This window comes from Cololabis saira, chromosome 14 (genome assembly GCF_033807715.1).
Source record: "Cololabis saira isolate AMF1-May2022 chromosome 14, fColSai1.1, whole genome shotgun sequence".
Lineage (NCBI taxonomy): Eukaryota > Metazoa > Chordata > Actinopteri > Beloniformes > Belonidae > Cololabis > Cololabis saira.
Genome location: NC_084600.1, coordinates 14,002,699 through 14,030,253, shown reverse-complemented (window position 1 = coordinate 14,030,253; position 27,555 = coordinate 14,002,699). Strand labels below are relative to the sequence as shown.

The 27,555-nt window shown below is 39.9% G+C and overlaps 5 protein-coding genes across 8 annotated transcripts in view; 2 read left to right on the top strand and 3 right to left on the bottom strand.

The window, feature by feature from the left end:
* Window positions 1-2,426, bottom strand: part of LOC133460175 (cilia- and flagella-associated protein 54-like) — a 29,580-nt gene extending 27,154 nt beyond the window's left edge. Inside the window, exons 1-4 of the mRNA XM_061740738.1 lie at window positions 2,281-2,426; window positions 1,559-1,664; window positions 467-616; window positions 69-237 (exon numbers count right to left, since the gene is read on the bottom strand). Of these exons, the coding sequence (XP_061596722.1) occupies window positions 69-237; window positions 467-616; window positions 1,559-1,664; window positions 2,281-2,426 (571 nt within the window). The remainder of the gene's footprint in view (window positions 1-68; window positions 238-466; window positions 617-1,558; window positions 1,665-2,280) is intronic.
* Window positions 2,427-3,964: 1,538 nt separating this feature from the next.
* Window positions 3,965-5,911, top strand: LOC133460285 (alpha-crystallin B chain-like). The gene is made up of 3 exons (XM_061740885.1): window positions 3,965-4,375; window positions 4,654-4,776; window positions 4,870-5,911. Exons 1-3 carry the CDS (start codon window positions 4,196-4,198, stop codon window positions 5,059-5,061), a joined length of 495 nt encoding a protein of 164 aa, XP_061596869.1. The 5' UTR covers window positions 3,965-4,195; the 3' UTR covers window positions 5,062-5,911.
* Window positions 5,912-7,877: 1,966 nt separating this feature from the next.
* Window positions 7,878-10,789, bottom strand: mia (MIA SH3 domain containing). Its single transcript, XM_061740884.1, has 4 exons — window positions 10,466-10,789; window positions 10,133-10,266; window positions 8,615-8,725; window positions 7,878-8,289 (listed from the first exon to the last, which is right to left on the bottom strand). The coding sequence occupies exons 1-4, from the start codon at window positions 10,581-10,583 to the stop codon at window positions 8,266-8,268; spliced, it is 387 nt and encodes a 128-aa protein (XP_061596868.1). The 5' UTR covers window positions 10,584-10,789; the 3' UTR covers window positions 7,878-8,265.
* Window positions 10,790-11,110: 321 nt separating this feature from the next.
* Window positions 11,111-20,932, top strand: bicdl2 (BICD family like cargo adaptor 2). 3 transcript variants are annotated; one of them, XM_061740882.1, is made up of 10 exons: window positions 11,111-11,190; window positions 11,705-12,177; window positions 14,169-14,384; window positions 14,505-14,621; window positions 16,148-16,294; window positions 17,191-17,337; window positions 17,504-17,578; window positions 19,014-19,096; window positions 19,191-19,305; window positions 19,391-20,932. In XM_061740882.1, exons 2-10 carry the CDS (start codon window positions 11,941-11,943, stop codon window positions 19,559-19,561), a joined length of 1,308 nt encoding a protein of 435 aa, XP_061596866.1. In that variant the 5' UTR covers window positions 11,111-11,190; window positions 11,705-11,940; the 3' UTR covers window positions 19,562-20,932. The 3 variants fall into 3 exon arrangements, with proteins under 3 accessions (XP_061596866.1, XP_061596865.1, XP_061596867.1); XM_061740881.1 differs by having other exon boundaries at window positions 11,119-11,190; window positions 11,688-12,177; XM_061740883.1 differs by lacking the exon at window positions 17,191-17,337 and having other exon boundaries at window positions 11,119-11,190; window positions 11,688-12,177.
* Window positions 20,933-21,271: 339 nt separating this feature from the next.
* On the bottom strand, window positions 21,272-26,557 carry si:dkey-71l1.1 (uncharacterized protein LOC569883 homolog). Of its 2 annotated transcripts, none has more exons than XM_061740879.1 (11): window positions 26,270-26,557; window positions 26,119-26,179; window positions 25,791-25,990; window positions 25,559-25,626; window positions 25,386-25,478; window positions 25,174-25,275; window positions 24,991-25,096; window positions 23,562-23,684; window positions 23,401-23,477; window positions 22,573-22,675; window positions 21,272-22,466 (listed from the first exon to the last, which is right to left on the bottom strand). In XM_061740879.1, the coding sequence occupies exons 3-11, from the start codon at window positions 25,972-25,974 to the stop codon at window positions 22,327-22,329; spliced, it is 996 nt and encodes a 331-aa protein (XP_061596863.1). In that variant the 5' UTR covers window positions 25,975-25,990; window positions 26,119-26,179; window positions 26,270-26,557; the 3' UTR covers window positions 21,272-22,326. The 2 variants fall into 2 exon arrangements, with proteins under 2 accessions (XP_061596863.1, XP_061596864.1); XM_061740880.1 differs by having other exon boundaries at window positions 26,125-26,179.
* Window positions 26,558-27,555: the final 998 nt, after the last annotated feature.

The following is a 27,555-nucleotide window of genomic DNA, read 5'->3' as shown; positions in this document are numbered from 1 at the left end:
CTGTATTGTATTGTACTGTATTGCATTGTACAGTATTGTATTTTTGTGATCTGAGCTTTATTCTATACCTTCATATATCTGCTGGGAGATGTGTTGATGTTGTTGAAACGCTTGCAACATGATCCAAATGAAGTTCAGCACACGCAGCAGTTGACAGAGTCCCTCCTGGCTGAGGAGGATTCTGGGCTGTTTCTCCAGCTCAGATATACAGATGACACTGCCAAGCATTGCTCGGCCCTGGACACACACACACACACACACACACACACACACACACACACACACACACACACACACACACACACACACACACACACACACACACACACACACACACACACACACACACACACACACACACACTTCCACATGTTATTATGTTTTCTATGCTTTAGATGTAATGAGATTTTGATACAAAATAAAAATGACCAATGATTTCACCACATAGCAAAACAAGCTCAGACACCTTCATGACAACAGTATCTGGGTCTTCGTCGAACCCCCCAGGGAAGAAGCAGGCCATGAAGTGGTCCACATCTGTTATGTCAGTTATTTTCACTGAACTAAACTGCAACAGATGGAGGCTGTAGCCGTACCACAGAGCCAGCTGATACAACTACAAATAAAGAGCAAAGGGAAGACATTTAAAACAAATGTATTTGCAGCAAATAGATGTAAAAACAGTTAAGTCTGATAGCCCTGAGCCCTTGAACAGTAAAAAGAAGAAGTGCAGGCAAGTAAACAAAATGATGGTTATCAAGGCCATTCTATAATCAGCTGAATAGTTTGACTAAAAAAATGATGAAGAAATTAGTAAATTATTATTTTTCAAGGCAAGGCAAGTTTATGTGTAAAGCACAATTCAACACAAGGTAATTCAAAGTGCTTTACATCAACATTAAAAGCAGTAAGACACAATTAAACAGTAAATAACAAATAAAATGAAATAAAAGCACAAGTTGTTAAGAGGTAAGGGCAGTAGAGTACAGCAGGTAAGTAATTAATTCAAGAGTACGCTTCAGTAAACAGTAATGTTTTTAACCCTGATTTAAAGGATCTACAGTTGGAGCAGACCTCAGGTCTACAGGAAGTTTGTTCCACCGGTGAGGAGCAGAATAACTGAACGCTGCCTCACCTTGCTTGGTTCTGGTTCTTGGAACCACAACAAACCAGATCCAGATGAACCTCAGGGGTCTGGGAGCTTCATAGGAACTAACAGATCAAGCATGTAATTTGACCATTCAGGTCTTTGTAGACCAGCAGTAAGATTTTAAACTGTGTGAGTGGCCACTACACCATTGCAATAATCCAAACCACTGAAAATGAATGCATGAATATGTTTTTCCATGTTTTGTTTAGACGGAAACCCCTTAATTCTAGCAACGTTTTTCAGGTGGGAATAGGCAGATTCAGTGATAAACTTTAAATGGCTGTTGAAGTTAGGTCTGAGTCAATAATCACACCAAGATTTCTGGCTTGATTTGTAGCTGCAAAGCAGTTTGAAAACACAACAACTCAGGCTGCAGTAACCAAATAATAAAACAGATTGTTAGATTACCTTCTTTCCACAAAGAAAATCTGCAATTTGAAGGATGTGTTCGTGGTATAACTTTGCAGGCAGTCGATGTTTGTACTTCTTCCATATCTCCACCAGGATTTTGATTCTGAATGAAAGATACTTTTCTATTCAGCATTTATCTGGCACTCATCATACTGTTGATTTCACCTTGTGATACCACGGTTGAATTGGTTTGATATTGGATATTCGACATTCAAAGACATCCATTTAATTTGTGATACATACCACCGATTTTGGTCATATTGCTTGTAATGGTGGTCATCTAGACTATATATCAAGAGAGTAATTATTATAAAATCATATTATGGGCTGATTTAATGTGGTTTTATGAATTCAACACCCATAAAACTTATAAAATCATATTATGGGCTGATTTAATGAGATTTAATGAATTCAACACCCATAAAACTTGTGATACATAACACCAATTGTTTATTATGAGTGTTGAATTCATTAAACCACATTAATCAGCCCATAGTATGATTTTTTATAATAATTACAGTCTTGTGATATCCAATATCCAATATCAAACCAATTCAACCGCGGTCCTTGTGATTGCATAATTGTTTTCTCGTTAGCTATGTAAACTTGAAGCCTAATATTGGCTAAAAACTTTTTTTCTGGGGTAGAAACCCTTTATGGGGGAAAGTGGGGTAAATACCCCAGCCTGGGCTGAGATTTGCTTGACTTTAATGTCTCACCCTCTGGCTGTGGAGAGGTTGTCCGGGTCCCTGCCGGACGTTGCTCGTTTCATCAGTGTTAAGAAAGAGTTAATTTCTCGTTTAAACCCTGTAATAACTGGGTTTTTCTTGTCGAGTGTGCCGTAACATGTAGCCGGCAGGTCCATTTCAGTGTTAATTTTAAATCAGCTAAGGTACATTTTTGTTAAAACAACTATTCAACGGGTGTGACTCGCGTACGTTGCTTCCATGGATGTAACGGTTGCGTCACCATGGCAACGACACTACGGAAACAGGAAACACGTTAAGGAAAAAATAAAATAAAAAAATAAATTAAATTAAATGAAAAAGAAATAAAACACAAATATGATTTGTTTTTAGTCTTTTTTTTCCCCAGAAGTTTTTTTATTTTTATTGAACACAATTTATAAACAAAAACACACATTTATACAAACTGCTTGTGGAGGAAATACAATACGATATAAGAAAATAGAACATATTTTGGGAGGTATCATGAACAAGAGACATACAGACAAACAATAAAGTAAACATAAATAACATTAATAACAAAAACAGTAAGGCATTTTAAGGCAAATATAATGACATTTCAGAAAGAGAGAAAATATACTTTGATATATCAGCTAATATTTTTTTTGTTTGTTTGTTAAGTTATTTGACTTAATTTTTTTATAGAGACAAAAAACATTTGAAATCATTTAAAAAACATTGGAAAGAGGGCTTAATTTTTCTCCACTTACAACAGTGTATATGATATTTAGCCAGTAGAATGACATTAAGCAAGAGAGACACTGATTTTTCAATTGTCTATGTAACAAAAAATTTACGAGATTTCTCATTTTGGGATGTCGTTCATTGGAACATGAATAAGTCAAAGTTGCTAAATAGCCCATTTAAAGAAAGGGGGCGGGTGGTAGGTATGAAAAATGTATATTCATATTCTTTGGCTAAATGTAAAAAAAATGTGCAAAATTAAAACTGTAATCAATTCTGAAAATAAAAACTATCACTTTATTTTTATTTTTATCTTTATATGGGTGTTTGGTTTTGGGGGTGTTTTATTTGTATATGACAGTGCTGAGTGAGTGAGCTGGAGATGTCAATTTCTCTGAGGGAACCTTGCAAAGGGATTAATAAAGTCGTCTGAATCTGAATCTGAATCACTTAGTTCATTTTTTAACATTTTTATTCTTTGCTGTCACTTGTTGACCTTGCTCAGTTCGTTAGTGGGTTTTAAAGCATAATTCATATTAATTTTGTGCAACTCTTTTGCTTTTAAGACAACATTGTTGGTCGAATGAATTAAAAAAACCGGAAGAAGTTGGTTGACAAAATCAATGGACAGGAATTCGTGTTTTAAATCTGTGTCAGATGAAACACAGAGTGTCATCTAATGCTGCTCCATACAAACTCATCAAGTCCTATTCATTCACACATCCAGTCCACACACAAACTTAAAGCTTCTGGCACTCGAAGCCCACCAGGCTAATGCTTTGTCAGCTATTCTTCAAAACAAATCCCCACCAAATCATACACACACACACACACACACAGCAGACAGGGGCATTTCCTGGGGAACAAGCATGGGGGCATCAGCAGTATTCGTAGCCAGTGTCACCTCATGGCCGAGAGGGCATGGAGAGACAGGGTTACAGAGAGAGAGGGAGAGAGAAAGAGAGGCAACTGGTCACAGTCAGACAGACAAAACAATGAGCATGATGGAGGGACAAACAGTTGACATCATTGTTCGAGAAAGATCAGCCTGTTGGCAGAGTCCCCATGCAAGTAGCCGGGCTGGATGGGATGGGATGGGGCAGAAAGACCTATAAATGCAGTTTGCGAGAGCACAGCTGCACCAATCTGAAACCAAGTCAGACCAAGACTCCCATTACATTCTCAGCTATCCAGGAATCTCGCTATGGATATTCCCATCCAGTACCCCTGGTACCGTCGGGCACTCCCAAGCCGCCTCTCTGACCTCTCTTTGACAGAACCTCTCACTGACTGGCCGATGATGTGGCCCTTCTCCTGGTCCTTCCCATGGATACGCCCTTCGTTCATGCGCTGGATGAACTGGCCTGAAAATGGACACAGTGAGGTAAAACCAACCCAATCCTACAGCTCATAACCCTAACCCCAACCTGGGACCTTTAAAAGTACTTATAACAAAGTTAGTTGATAGGATTGATGTACTGAAGTCTGTATAATGTTTGATAAGCTTTTGTTTCTGATGGTTTTATTTATATCACTGAAGAATACTCTCCTCTACTGTTGCTAATAGTGTGTGTCCTAAAATGAGGTATTTATAGTTAGGGACTTATTCCTAACTTAGTCGTATCTAAGTACAACTACCTAACAACTGCACTCTCTGTACAGATGCGAATGGAAAAGGATCGCTATGTAATTTACCTGGATGTGAAGCATTTCTCCCCTGACGAGCTGTCTGTCAATGTCAGCGACGAGTTCGTTACAGTGCACGCCAAACATGAGGAAAGACAGGTCAGAGGAGCTGTAAACATCTGCAGAGATATAGTAAGTCAAACTGATGTGATGCAACTTTGCCACTGATGTGCTGAGAAATTCTGTTTTCAGGATGATCACGGCTTCGTGTCGAGAGAGTTCCTGAGGAAGTACAAGCTCCCGGCTGGGATAACCGGGGCTGAAGTCACCTCCAGCCTGTCATTCGACGGCGTGCTGACAATCACTGCACCTCGCTCACCTCCCGGACAAGAGCGCAGCATTCCTATTTCCGTTGACGACGGAACACAGAAACCCAAAATGTAGAGCAACGTCTGGCGACACCCCCGACACAGCTCTACTACTAATCCCACATGCTACCTATCTCTATATTTAACCTGCTATGTTGGCATTTCAGTACACGTGTAGGTCAGACATCTATGTCTGGAAGTGCAAGTGCCCTCTAGTAAACCAGTTAGCTCTTAACATACGATCACTGACACTTGAGCAAGGCAGTGGTGCCCTATGACCACTGGCTAAAATACTGAGCTTATGCAACAACAGTTGACAGAATTTTACTGCGACTGAATTTTTGTAGACACATTGAGAAGATTTCCAAGATGTAATGGCCTTAAGAATCAATTTTCCTATCACAAGGCCTATCCTTTTTCTCATCATGAATTTGAACTTTGAATTGCTCGTTCAAATTCTCCAACCAAATATAGCTGAAAATTAACGGTCTTAAATTGTCAAACAGAACTGCGGCTAGAGTTCACAGTTCTGAGTGATGGGATGTGAGTTAGGTACCACCTCTGCTCTGGGAGGACAGTGTTTCTGTATGTGTGAGGAGGAGGTTCCATGGGGGCATTTACTGTCACTTTTTATTCGTTGGGGGTCACAGAGGGGGCTGGGTGTGTGCTCTGGAGCAGCGGCTGTAGAGGAGGAGCGAGCCGGAGGAACAGCATTATGGAGGAGCACAGGAGATGATGTTACGAGACAATTTTTATCTGTGGGTTCCTCTTTTACGGGGGAGCGTGACTTCTGAGCTGCTAAGATACTGCATGTGAGTGAGTGCATCTGTACTTGTATGTGCAAGAACTATCATCATTCCTATTAAATTAGCAATGACCCTCTGGCATATTAACACGGATAACAATAAATAGAATAAATGTTAAAACTCAAACTCAGTGTGGTTCTGTGCCCTTTTTTCTATGTACATAACAGCTGCATACAGTCTGAACTTTCTGTTTCACCTAAATACTGGTTTTCACATGTTACATATCAATCTTATAAGTAATATTGGAAAATTAAAGCAGCACAAATTAACTTTTGCCATTTCTGCCTCAATAGGAGGCGGCCCAGTCACTTTTTTTTACACCATTGTTACCCTTGTTTGGTCCGTCCACTCTTGGCTATTCACCCTATTCAATCAGTCAGTGCGGTTACATGTATCTAAATCAAGATATTGGACAACAATCTAGCTAAGGATTAAACTGGAGTCTCCCAGAAATCCAAATATACATGCACGAGAAGACAATTGATTATTGAGTGAGGTGCGTCCAACTTCTCGACGTTAGGTGGCGCCACACGCAGTTCAGCATTGGCTTTCTTCAACAACATGAGAAAAAAAGGACCCTAATGATGCAGCAGCTCTGTAAATGTCATGCATACTAAGCCTGATCATGTTGCAGGGAAGATGCAGCACAGTCTCCCCCTTCTCCTTCTGTTACCGTGTTGTTGTGATGCCGAATAACACGGATTAGGAGAATTATCTGGCACTAACAGCTCGATCCCAAGAGTTTCAGTTCGGTTCCACTACAGCCCAGCTAAGGTGTAAACACAGCTTTTAAAACTTCGATATCGGTCGGATTAAGGCAACAATTCGACTTTCTGTTAGTGCATGTAAACGTACTGATTGTAAACAACAATTTCTTCAAAGAAAATTAAAACTTTTGCAAACTTTGTTTGTATATTATGATGGAAATATAAATACAAATGTGTTGCAATCTTATACAGGACTACAAGACACTTCGGAAAGCATGCCAGATAGGGTAGAAGATTGATACATTTAGAGTGATTTCAAATAAGTTTTCAAAACAAGGGTCATGGTCGGACGGTCGCACCACATGACATTTTGATGCTTAAAACAACAACAAAATTCCAAATAACTAGTATTTTTTTTTATCCATTTAAACCTTTTTTGAATTGAAAAAAAAATCTGTTTTTCAGAAAATATAGGCGTCACTTCATTGACCCAAAAGCACAGCTCTAATGTTTTTGTTTTCGTCCAATTTTTTCCACACGTCTTAAGGCTTACAATAATATGGGATTATTGCATTCTTAATTTTCAATTTTCTCGACATATTATCTGTTGGGGACAGGCCAGAAATGCAGGCAGCAAAATCCAGTGGCTGTACACTCCTTTTACACTTTACTGATTAAAACAAAAAAAAGAAAACATGGATGTCTGAAACATTATCTTGAAATGCAGCATGTTTTACTCTAAAATCTCAGTCTACCTTTCTGCATCAACTCTGCATCAACGCTGCATCCCTGAAGTGGATATCTATGCCAAGGGCGCAGATCCAACCCCCCATCACAGACCTGGGGCTTTTGACTTTTTGCTGTTGACAGTCTTTGTGTCCAAATTCTTCATGTAGAGAAGAGAACAAATGACACTGATGGCACAAAGAATGAAGACGACTAGGACGAATCATCTTCAAATGAATAAATATCCAAGTAAATGTAAGAGTCACTGCCAGTAAGTTTGTCAGCTCCCTGGTTGTGCCAACCTGTGTACTGCAAACTCTTCTCATCTCAGCAACGTTTTGGGGTTTTGGATATCCTGGATAACAGTATTTTTGTGAAAATGAAGGACATTACTCCTATTCATCCATTTTGCGTCTTTTCAACCCGTTTTTGCCGACAGACTGAGCACAAGTGCTGCAGCAAAGACGTTAGAGAACATTTCAGTAGCATCTGCTACAACACACCTTTACACATCCTGGTTTCCTCAGGCTTCCTGAATCTTTCCACAACATCACTCAATCAGGAACATTCTACTTTTTCTTTCTTTCTATCTTTTTGCATTCTTTTTAATACTTCAAAAAAGATCTGAACAGAATCATGGCGTATAACAGGTTAACTTTTTTTAATTATCATTCAGGGCACTACAAAATAAATGAAGCTTGTTTACATTCTATAATCATTTATTGTTGTGCAATCTACCTCAAATACGGAATAATAGATGCAAACATTCATATTGGACCACTCAGCACATCGTTGTCAATAATAAAGCACAATGTCTGGATTTTATGGAGTGATCAAAGTACTTATACAAAACTGAAAAATAGATTTAATGTATTAGGTTTTCTGAATTATTTTGATTCAAGTGTAGATGTAAGAAATACAATAGTTAAATGATTGTGTGTTTGTTATATGCATCATTAGATGTTAAGATCACATGATTGTAAAATGTTTCTCTGTAAGAGTTAAGGAGAAAGTTCTCTCTTCTTTCCAGTGAAGACGTCTTTAGTTGCAGTAGAAATCCCATTTCTGGATAAAAAACAGAAAACAAGAGAGATTTAGGAGAAAGCATTACATAAAACGTATTGTGTAAATCAGGGGTGGGCAATCCTGGCCCTCGAGGGCCGGTGTCCCTGCAGGTTTTAGAAGTTTCCCTGCTTCATTGCACCATGATACAAGTGATTGTGTCATTAACAGAATTGTACAGCCCTGGATGACAAGCTGATGACCATGATTAATTAGAATCAGGTGTGTTAAAGCAGGGAAACATCTAAAACATGCAGGACACCGGCCCTCGAGGACCAGGATTGCCCACCCCTGGTGTAAATGATTGTTAGCAGGTGTGTTCACCTACAGTTGTTTGAACCTCAGTGTTGGCTGGCATCAGAGCGTGCGTCTCCTCCACCACGCTGCTGGGGAAGTGGCCAACACGAGCCTCTTTCTCTCCGTAGTAGGAGTCTTGTACCTGCAAACACAGGATACAGCATGATGATGAACACTTTGATTAATAGTGCTGCATATGGACACGGCTCATCCTTTTCAAAAGACCCTCTTGAGAAAATTTTAACCCTAATAATTACATTATAAACCTAATCAGCCCTGGTGTGCACATGAAGTGGGGGGTGTCTCTTGCAAACAGTAGTTCCTGGTCATTTTTTAATGCTAAAACAAAGGAGACACAATGCTGCTCAATACAGCCAAAGTTTGTGTTTTGTCAAGGAGGACATGCTTAAAAGAGTACTGTGCAGAATTTACTTTTGTGTAATGTAGCGGTGGATATGCAGAACACAATCAAATGGATTCCTCTTGCCACAACATTCCCTTAAAACACATGTTGACCATGAAAAGTCTAAACAGTGAAATTTAGAGCAAGAGTTTGCTTTGCTTTCCTGCAGAAATGTTAAAGTGCAGCATGACTCTGGTCCATTTTTAGATGTAAATGTCCCTGAATGCTGTTAAACTAGCAGCAATCTGTTGGAGTAGTTCTGGTGGTACTGTGTCATACTTATTTTGAAATTGTTACTGAGCTTTTATCTATTTAATTACTAACTTAAGTTCTGCCATAGTTCAGATGGTGTTTAAATGTGGTACCAGCTGATTAATCTTTCCAAAAACCAAATTATGCCCAGAATAAGACACTAAATCCAGATGGGTTGAAAAGGAAATGTTGAGGATACTGGAACACTGGACATATATGAGCAATTATCAATCAACTGACTCCAAGAGCTCATTTTCTGAGACAAAGATGCCGAAAACAGATCCTTTTCAAGGGGAAGGACACAGAAAACTATATTTCTAATGCCAAAATCCTTGCTGTCCAAAAATTACACAACATTATAAAGAGCAAGGCATTCAGCTGGATTTAAACTTGCTGGGAAGCTTTTGTTCCCATTAACGTGTCAAGTAACATGAGCTCAAGTAAGTTTGTTTCTGCTTTACCTCTCTTCTCAACATGTGTCTCTGCTCAGCTGCTTCAGCAGCCATGAGTCACCATGTTTATAGCCAGGTTTCTATATCAATGGGTTGCACATCATTTCAGAAAAATGACAGAATAAAGCACAAATATATGTGCAATTGCAAAATATGTCATTATGTCATAGCCTTGAATTAACTTTCCTTCAGGATCATGAGCGAAGGCAGTTAAACTCCACCCTGCAGAGTAAAGACCTGACTTCTCAGGTTGGTTATGAAAACCCAAGTTGACATTCATGTTTTCATTGCTGCACTCACTGGCCTTTTCACAGGTATTCCTGGTCTTCTAATGTCCAATGTGACGTAACGACTTGTTTTTCATGCACTGTTTAAGGTTTCATATTCTAGATCCATATCAAGGCTATATTTGTCATATCATAAATATGTTGTTTTTACTTACACTACCGGCCCAGAATAGGTTCCCTTTGTCTTTCAGCATAGCATAAACATAGACAAGCTGCCCTTGTCGGATGGGAATGAACCTGCAGTCTCCGGGGTAGTAGTCCTGGAGGGCACGAGCTACTAAGATAGGATCTACAAGAGAGAATGAGAGAAAGAAGAGTTTGGCAGCATGTGCAGAGGTTGAAATTTGAAGTTTTAATTATCAATATACTTGGAGATGAAAACTAAATAGCTCAGCATATGTTTTTAATGTCATTTCAACATTACCTGAAGTTAAATAATACATATAATAAGTAACTTAAGTGAACAGCAAGAAGAAGCAGTTTCTTACGGCTGCATTCGGAGTCGGCACAGAGTTTCTTGTTGGAGAGTTTCGGCATCTGCCTCCCAGCTTCACAGGCTGCCAGCAAAAGTCCCACGGAGAGAACAAACCAAAGTCTGCAAGCCATCCCAGCATGCAAAATATTCTTAGTGATAAGAAAGGTGTTCTTAGTGCTTTTCAGGAAGGTCCTGCTCAGCTGTTTTGATCACTTTTGCCTGTTTGGCCTGTCTGAGAAGGAGGTGCAGTGACAGCAGGCAGCTTTTCTGCTCTCCCCACCCTCTCCCTCATAAAAGAACATAGAGCCCCTTTAAAACCCTCCGAGCAGGTAAACAGGAAGGATGTGGGGAGGGGTGTTTGCTGCAGTAGACAGACCCCTGCTTGTGTTCTCCAGACTCGCCATCCCTCCTGCCAAAACAGCAGGGTGTTGAACTTTGCAGTGAATTCCCGAGTTAATCTGTATTTTCCTTTTTTTGTTCAGCCACTAGATGTCTGAGCGGCATCTGAGCGGCCTGTGAACTTCCTCTCCTGTGTTTTCCTCCCCCAGCCAGTTCTCCTCACCTTTGCAACTCGGCAGGAGGCGGGGCCGCCGGGTGTATTTACATATCGTATGTTTCCACTTCCAAGGCAACCTGTTAAGCTTTTCTTCCGCAAATACTCCCAGACCCAGTGACACATGCACACTTGCCAAACAGGAAGACTATACCTGTTAGGCAGATATGGCTGGGAACACTCAGGTAAGAAACTGTATTTTTCCTTCCTTTAAATACTGGGTCCTCTACTAGAATTAATAAATAAATAAAGGAATAAATGATGGACAAAAGAACTCAGAGGGCAACTTAAGTTGTAATTTAAATGTAGTTTATTTAGACAGACAGTTCATCGTGTGTTTTGTGGGAATAATATGTGGAAGCTGTAACTTCCAAGCTTCATGTTGGAGGAAAACACCTGAAGCTACTTAAAAGGAGGGGAGTGTCAGTTTGTTCATACTGAAACTAATTATTGATGATACTTTTTACTTTTCAAAGTCATTATTTGCATTTTTATGAAACAGGGCAGCATGACACCTGAGGAATTTAGGGAGGGGGGCAGAACAAAGCCAGCGGTGGAGCTGCTGTTCCAGTCAGAGCAGCCGGTGTACCTGCAGACAAAGACTCTTTATGAGCCTTGTTAGATAACGTTACCAGAAAACAACAGTCACACGCATCTTTTCTGTCGTCTGTGTCATTTACAGTCTTGTCTTGCCTACAGATTCATCTGTAAAGAGAAGAGAAGATCTGAGTGATCCAAGCACCCTGGCTTAAGGAATAACCTGGAACGACAACATGGAAACATAAACTCATCAAACCACCGAGCACCAAGTCATAAAAAAGGATTTCCTGTTTTTTTTCCTTATTTAAAAAGAAAAATAATCCAATTCAGTTTTTGCGTGGAATACAAGTCCACGATCCACGGGTGACACCCTAACAAACCCACCCGTCTCAGCGATGTTCACCCGCAAGAGAAACAGCCTTCCCTCACCCAGCATGGAGGACTCCTTCTTTCCTCTGTCCTCCTCCTCAGTTTCTCTCTCTTTCCCGTTCCCACCATCCTCTTCCGGGACTGTTGACAGTGGAGGAGAGCTGGAGACGGACCTGATCGTGGCTGCAGAGCTGGGGAGGGCCTTGCTGGAGAAGAATGAGGAGCTCACAGCAACGCTGGAGCAGAGGGAGAAGGAGATGGAGGTGAGACTGAAGAAATATATGTATATAATATATATACTGTATATACAGTACAGAACAAAAGTTTGGAGACACCTTCTCATTCAAACAAATGGGGAAGTGTGTCCAAACTTTTGGTCTGTACTGTATGTATGTATATACATGTATATATATGTGTGTGTGTGTGTGTTTGTGTGTGTGTGTGTGTGTGTGTGTGTGTGTGTGTGTGTGTGTGTGTGTGTGTGTGTGTGTGTGTGTGTGTGTGTGTGTGTGTGTGTGTGTGTGTGTGTATGTATATGTATGTGTGTGTGTGTATATATTTTTTTATATATATATATATATATATATATATATATATATATATATATATATATATATATATATATACAGTACTCAAGTTGTAAAAAAAAATCAGGGCGATGGTGGATTTTATCATATGGGGACAGATAATTTGTGCTGATTAGAAATAATATAATATATTACAAATAATAGCACTGACCAAAACACCTGCAGCAATACTGCAGGAATGACATAGCAGCAGTTAAATGCAGCCTTCTGTAAGCTTTAAATATCCACTGGGCTTACATCAAATACATCAAAACACAACAATAAAAAACAGTTTTCTGAACTTATCAATATGACTCTGTCCTTCACAGGATAAGTACAATGGATCACTGCAAAAACTCACAATCTTAACAAGAATATTTTGTCTTATTTCTAGTTAAAATGTCTAATTTTAGTAAAAAAAATCTCATTACACTTAAAACAAGACTCATCACTGGAAAAAACAACAATTTTCACCTGTTTCAAGTAGATTTTCACTTGAAATAAGTAGAAAATCTGCCAGTGGAACAAGATTTTTTTGCTTGTAATGAGAAGATAAATCTTGTCCCACTGGCAGATTTTCCTACTTATTTCAAGTGAAAATGTAATTGAAACAGGTGAAAATTGTCAAATAAGTTATTTTTCTAGTTATGACTCTAAATGTTGAAATAGCAGTAAAACCACATTCATTGATGAAATGACATAAGGGATGGAAAGGGGGGATGATTTTGACCGTTTTTATTTCAGGGGGGATTCCATCCCCCCTCCTCCCCCCTCAACTCGAGTACTGTATATATATATATATATATATATATATATATATATATATATATATATATATATATATATATATATATATATATATATATATATATATATGTCTTACATGATACAAGTTGTGAATAAAAGAAAAAATAAACGAGAGAAAAAAAGTATTTTGAATAATTGTCTGGCTTAGTGAAACATGCTCATCTGCAAATGTTACAGTTCCGTTTAATTAAAGCTGATGACAGCATGCAAATACAGAAATGGTGATGCTAAAAGACTCAACAATAATTATAATAAACAGAATAGTAGGTATGTTGGTCAGCAGTGCGAGACTATGATCAATGAAGATTAATAAAGTCCAAAAATCCTGAATGATCTTAACCTAGTAGTTTTGTTAGCTAGGAAGAAAACAAAACTGAAATGAAATGGAAACCAAATCAAGACCGAAGGCAGAAATCTGCTCATATTATGGAACCAGATGGGTTCCTGTGGCATCCCACCATCACCTCTCCAACCGCCTCAGTTGATTTTATAGATTATTTATTTTCTGTTTGTCAGAAAATTATCTTCAGTCACATTAAAATATCAGGCCAATACAAAAAACTGCTTAGGATTCTAGTCTTTATTTCAAAAGTAACATTCAGAAGAAATGTTTTTATTTTTATTTTTTTTTTATTTCTATTTTTGTTTTTATTTTTATCTTTTTATCTTTATATGGGTGTATGGTTTTTGGGGTGTTTGATTTGTATATGACAGTGCTGAGTGAGTGAGTGAGATGGAGATGTCCATTTCCCTGAGGGAACCTCCCAAAGGGATTAATAAAGTCGTCTGAATATGAATCTGAAACATTTAATAAAAAAAAAATATGAATATGACATACACATATAAATATAAGCCTGCTAATGATGATTTTACCATCCCAGGTCCTCCAGCAGGAGAAGTACGTCCTGCAGAGGAAGCTGGAGATGAATGAGCTGGAGACAGGCCAGAGGGAGGCGGAGCTTACGGCAGATTTAGCCGCCTCGAGGGCGGAGCTACAAGAGCATCACAGCAAGGGGCGTGGCCAGAGGAAGGATGAGACTGAGCAAATGGCTCAGTTGGCCAATCACAACCAGCGGCTGGTGGAGCAGCTGGCAGAGGTTAGTCCATTCTTGGAGCAGCCAAGTATTCACCTGTCTGGGAGTTGAGTCACTTTTAAGAGTCAGCAGCAATGTGGACGAACAGGTTTTTCAACTTTTTGTCTCCCACGCGTCCTTTAGGCTGTAACACTGGAGCACTGCTTGAGGACGGAGCTCCGTTCCCTCAGAGAAGAGATGGAGGAGTCATCTTTCAGCCGGAATATCAGCTTCACACAATTAGAAAACATGCAAGCAGAGGTACTTTTACTGTTCAAGTTATTGATAAAGTCAATATGTTTCTCTGTCGGACAGAATTACAAGTTGCAATAGAGCACCACGTGCACGAAAAGCATATAAAATCACGAGAAATAGAGAGTACCTGTTCACACTCATTCAAGTCAAAGCTTTCATGTATCAGGACCTCCTTTCATCTTCACCAGCTCATGAAGTAAATCTAACATCAGATGGATAACGTGTCATATTACACTGTGACTTTCTTATTTTTAGCAGAGGATGAGCCAAAATACAAGCAGCATGTGGAAAACAAAGCTCACCACAAGATTCAGCAGCTTCTACACTTCCAATCTAAAGCAATAACTTGAAGTTGTCATTTTATTATCATCCAAATCAATGCAGAGGAACTTTAGGTACACTCAGCTTTACTCAGTATTACTTCTGCTAATTGAGCTGTTCGGTCATGCTTTTACCTTATTAATCTCATTTAATTAGTTAATTTGTTAATTTCCCAGTGCAGCATTTTTAGCTACAACTATAGCAAATTTCAACCATTTAAGAAAAAGAACATTTAACAGTTACCTATACTTATAGTCAAGACCGCCTAAACCGAGACCAAGACTCTACCAAGACCAGAGTATCAAGACCAAGACTAGTTCAGACCGAGACCAAAAACAAACCTTTCCTGATCCTGCGTGATTGTAGAACATCATCCTGGTTCAGCTAGTTTCCATATGAGCTTGTATTCAACTGCAGCTCAATAACACAGAGAAGTGGATGATGATGTTGATGTTTTCATCCATCAGCTGAGATCAGATATGTGTGGCGACTGCACTACCGCTATTTCTACACTATTGGAGGATTGACTCCAGTGCTTTTAAGGATTGACACGACTACTAACTAGTCCCAAAGTCCTCTAGCAGAATAACCAGCCTCCAACACCCCCCTCCACCTCAGAAAAGGAATGGATAGTAAATGTTACTGATTTAAAATGGACTTTATCCGGAGATGAAACCTGAATTTTAAATATTAAAGATTTAAATTACATTATTTACCATTTTAGTAATCAGATTACACCGTATATCAGCATCACTGAAATGGACCTGATGCTTAATCAATCACAACGATGTGCAAATATTATTCATATATTTATTCAAACAAGGCCGTTATAAACACAAAACTGTAATTAAATACAGACACATGCAGATGCACCAAAACATTAAATCAGATGCAAAATACAAATAGTTTACAAAACTGTACATTAACAAGAGGAAGAACTGCTGATCACCAGATTCTGTCACCTTGGTGTGAAACGGACTCTCAGTTATCCGAGTCCAAGACACCAAGACAAGACCAAGACCACAAAAAAGTGGTCTGTAGACCAAGACCGGTCTCCAGAACTACAAGTCTAGTTGACGGTAGATTCACAGTCTCAAGCCTCCTTGCCTGTAAAACAGACCCAGATCATGTAACAGTGAGAACATGGATGTTGCAATCAGATCATGAGAATCATTTGGATTTCTTTTTTTCTTTCCCTGTCTCCCTCCCAGAGTAAAGTTTTACTAGAGCGGCTCTCACACATGCAGACACAACTGGAAGCGTCCCAGGAGGACGTCCAGAGGCTCCGCGTGGAGAGGGATGGACTGAGGGACAGAGTGTCACAACTTCAGCTGACGCTGAACGAGAAGGAGGCTGAGGTGAGAATCAGGTATTTGAGATAAGTCCTGAGTGATGGAGCTCAGCAGGATCACGATGATGCCCCCGAACTAACAGCCCCGACCAGTACTCGAGTTGTAAAAAAAAAATCAGGGGGGATGGTGGATTTTATCATATGGGGACAGATAATTTGTGCTGATTACAAATAATATAATATATTACAAATAATATCACTGACCAAAACACCTGCAGAAATACTGCAGGAATGACATAGCAGCAGTTAAATGCAGCCTTCTGTAAGCTTTAAATATCCACTGGGCTTACATCAAATACATCAAAACACAACAATAAAAACAGTTTTCTGAACTTATCAATATGACTCTGTCCTTCACAGGATAAGTAAAATGGATCACTGCAAAAACGCAAAATCTTAACAAGAATATTTGTCTTATTTCTAGTTAAAATGTCTCATTTTAGTAAAAAAATCTCATTACACTTAAAACAAGACTCATCACTGGAAAAAACAATTTTCACCTGTTTCAAGTAGATTTTGACTTAAAATAAGTAGAAAAATCTGCCAGTGGAACAAGATTTTTTTGCTTGTAATAAGAAGATAAATCTTGTCCCACTGGCAGATTTTCCTACTTATTTCAAGTGAAAATTTACTTGAAACAGGTGAAAATTGTCAAATAAGTTATTTTTCTGGTGATGACTCTAAATGTTGAAATAGCAGTAAAACCACATTCATTGATGAAATGACATAAGGGATGGAAAGGCAGGATGGCAGTTTTACAGGGGGGATGATTTTGACCGTTTTTATTTCAGGGGGAATGCCATCCCCCCTCATCCCCCCTCAACTCCAGTACTGGCCCCGACTAACTAACGCATGTCGGCCCAAGCTTCAGCTGCACGTGTGCTTGTGTTTGTGTGTACGTAGATAGAGCAGGAGCAGGGCGTGGTGTTTGAGCTGCGCACCTTGAATAGGTCTCTGCAGCAGAAAGCTCTGAACCTCGGCGAGGAGAGCCTCTGGGACGGTGCACACGTGCAACCTCTGTCTCTGCTTAGTGAAATTCAGCAATCTCAGGTACTCACACGCACAAGCACGTCACCGTCTAACTCAGCGACTAACTCTGACCCCGATGTCGACACGGATACCTGCCCGTGTCTTCTGCAACCGATAAAGAATAGTAACAAACGTAATAAACGGGTTGCATGTGTCTGATCTTTGCTATTTCGCTGTTGCTCCCCAGGCTAAAGAGGCTCTGCTGGCTCACTCCACAGTCCTGCAAGCGAGAGATGAAGAAATACGAGCCCTAAAGGAGGAGGTGTGTTTCTCAAGAGCAAACTAGTCCCCAGAGAACAACGGATACTACATCATGTGTTGCCACTCAGAAAAACCTTTCAGACAGCTGGGACGGCTAAATATGTGTGTTCTGTTTTATTTTCCTGTCTTCACCGAAGGCGAAGGACATCCCAGACTGAGCTTGAAAAGAACATTTAACAGTTACCTATACTTGTAGTCAAGACCGCCTAAACCCAGACCAAGACACTACCAAGACCAGAGAGTATCAAGACCAAGACTAGTTCAGACCGAGACCAAAAACAAACCTAGTAATTTCCTGATCCTGCGTGATTGTAGAACATCATCCTGGTTCAGCTAGTTTCCATATGAGCTTGTATTCAACTGCAGCACAATAACACAGAGAAGTGGATGATGATGTTGAACTCACTATAAATGTTTTCATCCATCAGCTGAGATCAGATATGTGTGGCGACTGCACTACCGCTATTTCTACACTATTGGAGGATTGACTCCAGTGCTTTTAAGGATTGACATGACTACTAACTAGTCCCAAAGTCCTCTAGCAGAATAACCAGCTCCAACACCCCCCTCCACCTCAGAAAGGGAATGAATAGAATCAGAATCAGAAAAGGGTTTATTGCCAAGTTTTCACACGAGGAATTTGTTATGGTGATTGGTGCAACACAATACAATTATAAAAACAAATATATAAGAGATCAAATAAAATTTATAAACAAAATGTAGACCAGAAATGTACAAAATGAGGTTTTAAAGTGCTGTGTGAGTCTGTACAAAAGTGACTTAGGAACTTAGGATAGGTAAAAAGTATAGACAGAAATGTACAATGAGGTTATAAAGTGCTGGATATGAGTCTGTGCAAAAGTTACAGGATTGGAATCTTTACGTTAATGTAACGTAGAGTGGGGTGGGGGGGCAGTCCTTGGTAGACGGGGGAGAGGGGGGACCGGGGCCTAGTAAATGTTACTGATTTAAATCGGACTTAATTTGGAGATGAAACCTGGATTTTAAATATTAAAGATTGAAATTACATTATTTAACATCATAATAATCAGATTACACCGTACTGAATATCAGCGTCACTGAAATAGACCTGATGCTGAATCAATCGCAACGATATGTAAATATTCATATATTTATTCAAACAAGGCCGTACACAAAACTATAATTAAATACAGACACATGCAGATTCACCAAAACATTAAATCAGATGCAAAATAAAAATAGTTTACAAAACTGTACATTAACTAGAGGAAGAACTGCTGATCACCAGATTCTGTCACCTTGGTGGAAACGGACTCTCAATTATCAGACACTGAGACCGAGACAAGACCAAGACCACAAAAAGGGTTCTTGAGACCAAGACCGGTCTCGAGGCCTACAAGTCTACAGTTAACAGTATTTAACTATTGTTTTTTTTCGTTCTCCTCACTTTGCAGTTGCAGTCTCAACGAGGAGAACTGGAGTCTCTGCGGGAGGAAGTCGAGCCTTTCCGGAGCAGTCCTGAAAAACCAAGCTACAGGTCTCACCAAACAACAAAACATTAGTTTCATTCTTTCCATTCTGTTTGAATTTGTGGGTTATTATATTTTGCTCATCTTCACTTGATAACGCAGTTCTCTTGAGAGCGAATTAGCTGTGGCTCGGCAGGAAAAGGAATCCCTGACTCAGCAACTGCTCAACACCATCAAGCACAAGGTGACGCTGTGTCAGGAGCTGGACGCCTGGCAGGTGGGTGTGTGTGTGTGTGTGTGTGTGGTGAATAAACACATCCGGTCGATCATTTTAAACACCTGAAGCGCTGGTTGTCCTGCAGGAGGACATGCGTCTGGTGATCAGCCAACAGGTGCAGCAACAGGAGGACGAGAGGCAAAAGGAGAACTCGCAGGAGAACGAAGGCCTTCCCGGATTCCTACGAAGCAAGTCTCTGAGACTGAAGGGGGAGGGAAGGAAGGGATTCTTCTCTTCCTTTTTCAAAGAGAAATAACAGAGAGAGGATGCAGCAACTTAAAGTGACTGTTTCGGCCTTCATGTGGCCTCATGTGCCATGTAACGCACTACGAACCAACGTCAATACCAGCAAATGAAATGTTTACAGATATATTTAAATATATTTTATGTATTTATGTACAGAAAATGAATAATTTTAGACTTTTTATTTTTTTTTAAATCACCAAATGGTGTTTTTACAGCTTAATATGTTAATTATTTTTTACTATTTCAAGGATGATAGAAGAGACCACGAGCAACAGAGATAAAGGAAGAACAAGGATTCAAATATGAATCTGAAAAAGGACTTTAGTTTAGACTTTCTGTCACAAACAGCCATAAATAGCAGTAACTTGTCTTCAGGAGAACATCAACCATCTTTTCCACGCCACCTGACACTCTCTTGATCTGCGTTTAGCAGAAATGTGAAGGGAGATCATGAAGGAGTAGGTGCCAACTCAAAAACTGGTGCTCTTGGTACTTTATATTTACCTCAGAAGTTGGGACTCAGACCTGGGAATGATATCAGACCCAGCTGAGAAAACTGGAAAACCATGGACCCCAACGTGTGACAAGGCGTTGCTACTGCCAGTCGCTAGAGTAGCTGGCATCAGTGCTGCACGCAGTATTTACCTCATACAAGCAGCGTAGCACTAATACAGCAGACACTTGTTTTGTTTTACCACATAAAGCCTTATTCACATTCAGCGCGTCAACAGGCCACACCTTACTGGGACAGTTCAACAGTCATCTTCTAAAAAAAGAAATAAAAACAACATACCTCCCAGAACTTCCAGGTGTTCCAGGTGAGGGAAAGCAGGCACAACCTAAGGGGCTATGGCATTTTTGAGCAGAAATGGCCAAGAACAAAAAAAAATGTCAAGGTGTATCAGTGTAGAAGGGGTGAAACTATGGAACCGCCTGGATGAGGAACTAAAAAAAAGTACCGGTAGCTCAATTTATAAATTTAAAAAAAATTATAAATCTAAAATAATGGATAAATATAGAACACAAATATAAATTATCTTCATATTAAACTGTCTAAATTATGCAACTTTCCTCCTGCAGCTATCCTCAAATCGTGAGTGACCACATTTATTTTCTTCTCTTCTTTGTTTATTTTCTTTGTTTTGTTCGTTCGTTTCGTTTTCTTCTTATTAGTATCTTTTGTTTCTGAAGTCTGCCTTTGTTGAAAAGGATAGGCAAAATAAGCCATGAGGCTTCAGCCTATACCTTTTTGGTCAAAAAAAGGAAATGTGTACATATATATAATATATATATTTATACCTGTGTGTATACTGTACATATACAGTGTGTATATGCAAACATCTTAAAATGTAAATGACCAAAACAAAATAAAATAAACTAAACTAACTTAAATTTTAGACAGTTTCAGGTATTTTTCTTCTTTTTACACTAATGAGAAGTTTTGTTATACAGTGAAGACAGTTGAGAAACACCTGTAATTCCAAGTCTGGAACAAATGCTTCGCTTTCAAAGAAATGTTTTATCCCAATTTTAGCAGACATTTGGGCCTACGGTAATCTTTTTCACACTTCTGGCTCTAGTAAGGGTCCTCCAGGTGTCTCAGATGTCCTGAGCTGTCTTTGGGGATGTTCACAGCAAGTGCTGACCAGGTAAAGCCTGAAGATCTGGTTCATGTCTCGTGGAAATGTGGCTGAGTACAAGCAGCCATGTGCTCAAGAAGTATGACAGAAATAACATCTTTAATAAATTAGGTTCTTGACAAAAAAAAATCAATCTTTCCCTTGCACTTCCCTTCATGCTTATATAACATGGTGTACAAATAAAACATTTTACAACATTTCATGTGTTAACAGAGTAACGGTTGCATTCAGCTCACTGTTTCCACATGCATTCCTCTGTAAAGATACAGTACAGTACAGTCCTCCGTAGTGCTCAGCCTCTCCCCCGTCCTTCAGTATCAGCAGCACCTTTTAGCTCTCAAACAACATGTTTTATGTGTAATCCATACACTTTCATGTGCTGGAAACAAACAAAAAAACACAGATGAGCCAACAAACAACAATCATACAATCTTTTCACACCCTGGACGTTTCATTTGGGGTCATGCTGACGTTTCATGATGATCTCCATCGTTTACCAGTGTAAACGTGTTTTAATTCTGGGCGTTCACTGTGGAACTGTTCTGCGTTCGTACATTCAGACCCCAGGAAGCTCAGACTTTCAAGGAGACACCTGGCAAAAAGCATCAGATTGATGGTGAGTTAGTTTTGGTTAGATTTCTTTCTTTTTTTAATCACTATGTCCCTGGAATCAATGTTAGTTTTTTTTTCTAATTATCTTTTGTAAATAAAAATGATCAACAATAAATTAATCCTACGTAAGGGGCTAAAACATAAAAAACACTTATTTACAAGTTATAAGCTATATACATTAAATGTTTCTTAATCACGATCTACGGTATAAAAAAGACGTTATTTTAACTTTATAGTCCAGTAGGCCTTTCGGATTATTCACTGTCCAGAGAATGATGTGCATTCTGTTTTCAGAGGGTCTCCAGCATATTTTGCACTCGTCTCATTCCTCCGGTGCGACTCTTTCTTGGTCCTATCAGAAAACATCGCCTCTGTGTTGGGAGGTAGGTTGCACGGTGAGATGCACGAGCAGGAAGTGTTCTGGTGCGGCTGACGAACCCTGGAAGGTCAGTTCAGTCAGTTCAATACGACGGATCCCTGAATGGAGTCCTGGCGGTGGACTCCGGTGAGGTTCAGCTGGGGGTTATCCCACATTGATGCCCAGCCCCACCTGCAGCTTATCACCTTTGTGATTTACAAACGCACCCATGATGAGCGTGGCCGGCAGCGGGGTCAGACGCTTCTCCAACACACCTCCGATTATGCACCGGCTGTTTATCATACCTGGAGACACGCAACCAAAAGAAATTGTATTTCACAGATGTTTTTTTTTTTTCTTTAATCATCAACTTTACTCATTCAGAGACTGAAAGCTGCAAAAGAAATCGACCTCTAAACACCACGTTGGCCTCTGGAAGCTCCATCTGGTACCCGAACGAGGTCGTGGTTTCCTGCGTCCTCGTACTGGCCTCGAACTCCACGCCAACTTGAATCTGGCCGACATAATCAGACATGTTCACACTTTTATCACGCGGGTGGACGGTGGATTTACCCAACATGACAGTACAGGATAGGGCTGGGCGATATATCGAGATTTTAATATATATCGATATATTTTCAAACACGATATGGTACGAGACAATATCGTTTATATCGATTTAAAAAAATAATAATAATTTTTTTTTTAATTTTTTTTTTTTTAATTTTGATATAGCTTATTTTGTGACAAATTGACTTGAATGTTTTATTTGAGATTTGCACAAATGTTTTGTTATTTGCACAACGATCAACCTCAGTTGAAAAGTCTGCCTGTTACTGTCTACATTGTATTAATTGTACAGTGTATTTTAATTTAATTGTTATGCAGGAAAGGGGTATTTGTTTTATTTTATTCAAGAAGCATTTTTATTCCATATATGCAGGCAGTTTATTTTTATTTCATTTGTTTTATACATTTTGATATTGTGCAGACCTCTGTTAATAAAGGTACCTGTGTGACATTTGGCACGAGGCTTTGTATTAAAACTGACTGTTTTTTTAAGGGTTTGCCTCAGAAAAAAATGAAGCTAACAGAGATGCTATGCTATAATGCTTTGGGGGAAACCCCAATTATGGCACAGAAAAAATATCGAGATATATATCGAGTATCGCCATTCAGCTAGAAAATATCGAGATATGACTTTTGGTCCATATCGCCCAGCGCTAGTACAGGACATACCTGCTTGTTGGCTCTGTGATAGTAGCTGGCGTGGGCGCCACCTTTACCAGCGTTCAGAGTTGCCACCCAGTTTGGTCCTGACAGCAGAAAAAAAAAAGAAATAATTAAACTTGTGCTGAAACAAGCTTGTTGTAGACAGACTCACAAAAGCAACATCCTACTTGAGTACTGTCCAGCTAAAGTGAGAATTCCTCCTTCTTCTGCCCGTCCTCGATGGTAGACGAGCTCCCCGCCTAACACCAGTCCAGAAGACACGCTCTGGAGGAAGTGCGCCACCAGGATAACTAGAGAAGAAAAATGGACAAATGAACAACAAAACATAATAAACTGCCTTTTTGTCAGTTTGTTTGTTATAAATAATGAATAAGCATACAGACATGGGAATCAAAATACAACATTTAACATGAAATTAACATATCCCTGCAGTCCTGCCCTCTGATCAGCCCCTGCTTATTTCCACCCGTCTGTGTGGATGTCTGGTGGATACCTGCTACCTCCTGACCTGCAATTGTGTCTGTGACTACGTTTACATGCACTCAATAACCCTTTTAAAACCTAAATATTGGCAATAACCCGAATTTGCACGGCCATGTAAACACCAATAACCCCTTTGAATAACCCGAATTTGCTCATATTCCGGTTTTTAAAAACCTCAATATGACCCCTGGGCTAGTCCTTTTAAAACCCGAATATTTGGTCATGTAAACGCCAAACGGGATATCCCCATCAAAAGGAACAGGAATTTGTTTTCTGGGCATGCTCTGTTCACAAGGAATCCTGGTCTTTTGAGTCCAGGAAGTTCTTACAAACACAGAGAAACGCAAGACCACGCCACACTTTTGGAGTGAGGAGGAGACTAATCACTTCATAAATGTAATGAAGGATATGAACATTTTGAGCATTTGTAGATGGTAGAAAGTACCGGGATAGCGAGATTTACAAGAAGGTGAGTGAAAAGTTGCGCGAAGCAGCATTTGTTTTGAATTTGGATACAGGAAGAGGAAGCGGAAATTAAGGGAATTGCGTCATGACGTTCTCCGTGCGTCGCTGGTTTGATCGGGATATCCCGAATGATTAATTACCATGTATACAGGGATAACCCTGTTTGCTCACGCATGTAAACGGAATATTCCCAATGTTTCAGTAACCGGAATATTAGTAATAACCCGAATTTTGACTGCATGTAAACGTAGTCTCTGTCTCTCCTTTCTCTGTTATTCATTCTCTCTGTCTGTTTTCTCTTTTCCTGCTCTGCCCAGCTGCCCCCTGGCAGGAGGATCCCCCTTATGATCCAGGTCATGGTCCAGGTTTCTTCCTCCTAAAGGGGAGTTTTTCTTGCCACTGTTTGGCTTAAGGTTTTTCTCCCACTAGGGGAGTTTTTACCTGCCATTGTTTATGTTATGTTTAAGTAATAATTGCTCGGGGGTCATGTTCTGGGTCCCTGGAAGGATCCTAGAGACAACTTCTGTTGTAATAGATGCTATATAAATGAAACTGAATTGAATTGAATATCTGAAATGTCTGGTAATGTTAACATGCCACTATCTTCAGCAGAGAATGTTGACCACTGGGTGACATTTATCATCTCACCTGACTCTCTGAGGACGTCCGGATTGGCCACCGTCACTGCAGCAGTAAAGTCGTTGCCCCGGTACTCAGTTTCAAACTGCCATGTTACGAACTGAGACTGCTGGGTCTAAAACACAATCAACAGTTCAGACGGTCAGCTTCAGCCAAGATTTTGCACTAGTTTAACGGACGGTGGTGCCTCACCTGGAAGACGGTTCTGGCTCGCACACGCTCAGTGAGATGCAGCAGAGAATGAGCGTTCAGACTACCTGAAGAGTCCATTTCACCAATCAGTGCCGGGGCATCCTGAAACGGGAGAACAACATACACCTCGTCAACACTAAAAAACACTCTGTTTTCTATTCTTACTCATAGAAACCTTTATAAGATGCAACATATCCTCATTTGTGCCTGACCTTGTCCTTACTGTAGTCGTCAGACTGCAGATGCTCGACATGGAAGCGATAGTAAGACGGACTTACAGCACTGAGGTGGAGAGTATGGCTGACCTGGAAGCAGATCGTTCATTGAGTCATCAGAGATTATTGGGAATCGGATGTTATGTTTTTAATATCAGCAGAAGATTCACCTTGAAGAAGCTGCTCAGAGTCTTATTGACAATCAACTTGACACCTTCAATCTGATGAGGAAACACATCTGAGGACAAAGGGAGTGAAAAGAAACATCAGAGATATTAATAATGCATATCGTGGGTGATTGTCATCCAAGATGCAGGCTGTTGTTTTCTATCAAATGTGCTTTATGCTTCCAGCACCCTGCTGGGTGACTGTCCTCACTAAAAGCTCTTCAAGCAGAGGCACCTTTGCAGCTCCTGTGGAGCGAGTGGAAGCTGCCCGGGTTGGGGAGCCGGCCATCTCTCCTCTCCCAGCGCGGCGGACTATCCCAGTGAGCAGGATGTGTATCCCAGCGAGAAGGAGGGGGGTCCGTGGAGAAAGGCCAGTTCTGCTGGCCCGGGCTGGAAGACAAGGCCAGAACACTGCCCATGTGGGTGCAGAGCTTCCTGCAGGACACACACACAAAGAGTTATTATGACCCATTTATCTGCCCAGTTTCTGCCTGTATCTCCACTTTCATAAAGGCATACTCTGCTCAATTCACATTAAGAGAAGTATATATGAAGTAATATACCAGTACTTTTGGGCTCAAGAACCTTTGAAAGCGGAACGTTTCTCTCCCTCCTCCAGGGGACCTTTACATCAGACGGATAGAATAACATAAAAAAATGCCAATAAACAAACAAGCAAACAAAAAGCTTAATTTTATAATTCATTATGCTTACCTATTTTTTTTTTTGAACTGCACGGCAAATTTAGAGTCCAAATTGCAAATGATCCATGATGTGATGCGGTGCAATGTTTTAATGTGCAGGTGCAGCCAGCCCGTTAGCTTGCATGACCTTAGCCTCAGAAAAGCTGAAATCTGTGGGGAAAATGCTTTTCCACGTACCCCCGATGGGATCCTAACAGTTAAAATCCCGAGGGAATAGAGCAGCTCGCATAAGGATCGCTGTCAGGAGTATATTCCTGATACAAACTGAAGCTATGAAGTGATGCTGCAAAGATCAAGAAGCGGCGCGCCCTGCAAATGCGTCCGACTGGAAACGTAACGGGGGATCACCGAATGTCAAAAATGTACAGATTAATGTTGATTGGGAATATAGTAAAACTTCAAGAATATTTCATTTTTATTTATTTATTTATTTTTATTACCAACGTGAAAAAGACAACAAGTGGGGTTTCAAAGTGTGTACATAAAATACATACAGAGTGCATATTATTTACATTTAAGCTGGTATTGGTTGGTGTACGTGTGCGTGTGTGTTAATTGATTTGTTTGGTTCTCAAAAAAGTCAAATGGAAATTCAGATAGAACATCAATGGAAAGAGGGGGGTTTGTTCTCAGGCAAAACAGAAATGAACATTCAAAATAAATAAATAAATAAAAATGTAGATGAATGATAAATCAGCTGTGTAGAAAGTTAAATAGTGGCGACCAGATGGAAATGGTTCTGTTACTGAGTGTTGGGTGTGTTAATCCATGCAGGTGTGGTCAATGAGTAAGTTTTCCTATTGTGTTATGTTTATTTTTTTCTTGTATTTCCAGTTCATGAGGATAGTTTTCTTGGCGATAGTTAGGGCTACAAGGATTAATTTATTGTTTGGATTTGTCAGATTTATTGTTGATGTGTCGCCAAGTAAGCAGAGGGATGGAGATAAGGGGACGTGGCGTCCCAAGATGTTTGACAGTGACTTTGTGACCTCAGACCAAAATTGCTGAACAGGGGTGCAGTACCAAATGGCGTGGATGTAAGTGTCCGGTTGTTTTATGGTGCAGTTATAACATATTTCAGATGATAATCCCATTTTAAACATTGTCTGTTCTGTGTAGGATTCAAAATTATTTCAAATTTCAATTAAAATAAGTTACTTTGCCTTTTATTAGTTTAGTGAGAGTTTGGGAACTCGCAAAACGGTCTTCGACTTTTGTTTCTATCCGGATTATTCTATCCGCAACACCGACGGCTGTATGGTTGCTATGGTTGCTACGGCTGGTTGCTACCATGGA

Bases quoted from the DNA above. Each gene is read 5' to 3' on its own strand.
- LOC133460285 (XM_061740885.1), top strand. From the start codon at position 4,196: ATGGATATTCCCATCCAGTACCCCTGGTACCGTCGGGCACTCCCAAGC. The intron at 4,376-4,653 runs GTAAAACCAACC...CTCTCTGTACAG, and splicing joins CTGAAAATGGACACAGTGAG to ATGCGAATGGAAAAGGATCG. The intron at 4,777-4,869 runs GTCAGAGGAGCT...TTCTGTTTTCAG, and splicing joins CCAAACATGAGGAAAGACAG to GATGATCACGGCTTCGTGTC.
- mia (XM_061740884.1), bottom strand. From the start codon at position 10,583: ATGGCTTGCAGACTTTGGTTTGTTCTCTCCGTGGGACTTTTGCTGGCA. The intron at 10,267-10,465 runs GTAAGAAACTGC...TCTCTCTTGTAG, and splicing joins TGCCGACTCCGAATGCAGCC to ATCCTATCTTAGTAGCTCGT. The intron at 8,726-10,132 runs GTAAGTAAAAAC...CTGTGTTTGCAG, and splicing joins ACCTATTCTGGGCCGGTAGT to GTACAAGACTCCTACTACGG.
- bicdl2 (XM_061740882.1), top strand. From the start codon at position 11,941: ATGTTCACCCGCAAGAGAAACAGCCTTCCCTCACCCAGCATGGAGGAC. The intron at 14,622-16,147 runs GTACTTTTACTG...TCTCCCTCCCAG, and splicing joins TAGAAAACATGCAAGCAGAG to AGTAAAGTTTTACTAGAGCG. The intron at 19,306-19,390 runs GTGGGTGTGTGT...GTTGTCCTGCAG, and splicing joins AGGAGCTGGACGCCTGGCAG to GAGGACATGCGTCTGGTGAT.
- si:dkey-71l1.1 (XM_061740879.1), bottom strand. From the start codon at position 25,974: ATGGGCAGTGTTCTGGCCTTGTCTTCCAGCCCGGGCCAGCAGAACTGG. The intron at 25,627-25,790 runs GTGCCTCTGCTT...CTTTGTCCTCAG, and splicing joins GCTCCACAGGAGCTGCAAAG to ATGTGTTTCCTCATCAGATT. The intron at 23,685-24,990 runs GTGAGATGATAA...TTTCTTCTCTAG, and splicing joins GGACGTCCTCAGAGAGTCAG to TTATCCTGGTGGCGCACTTC.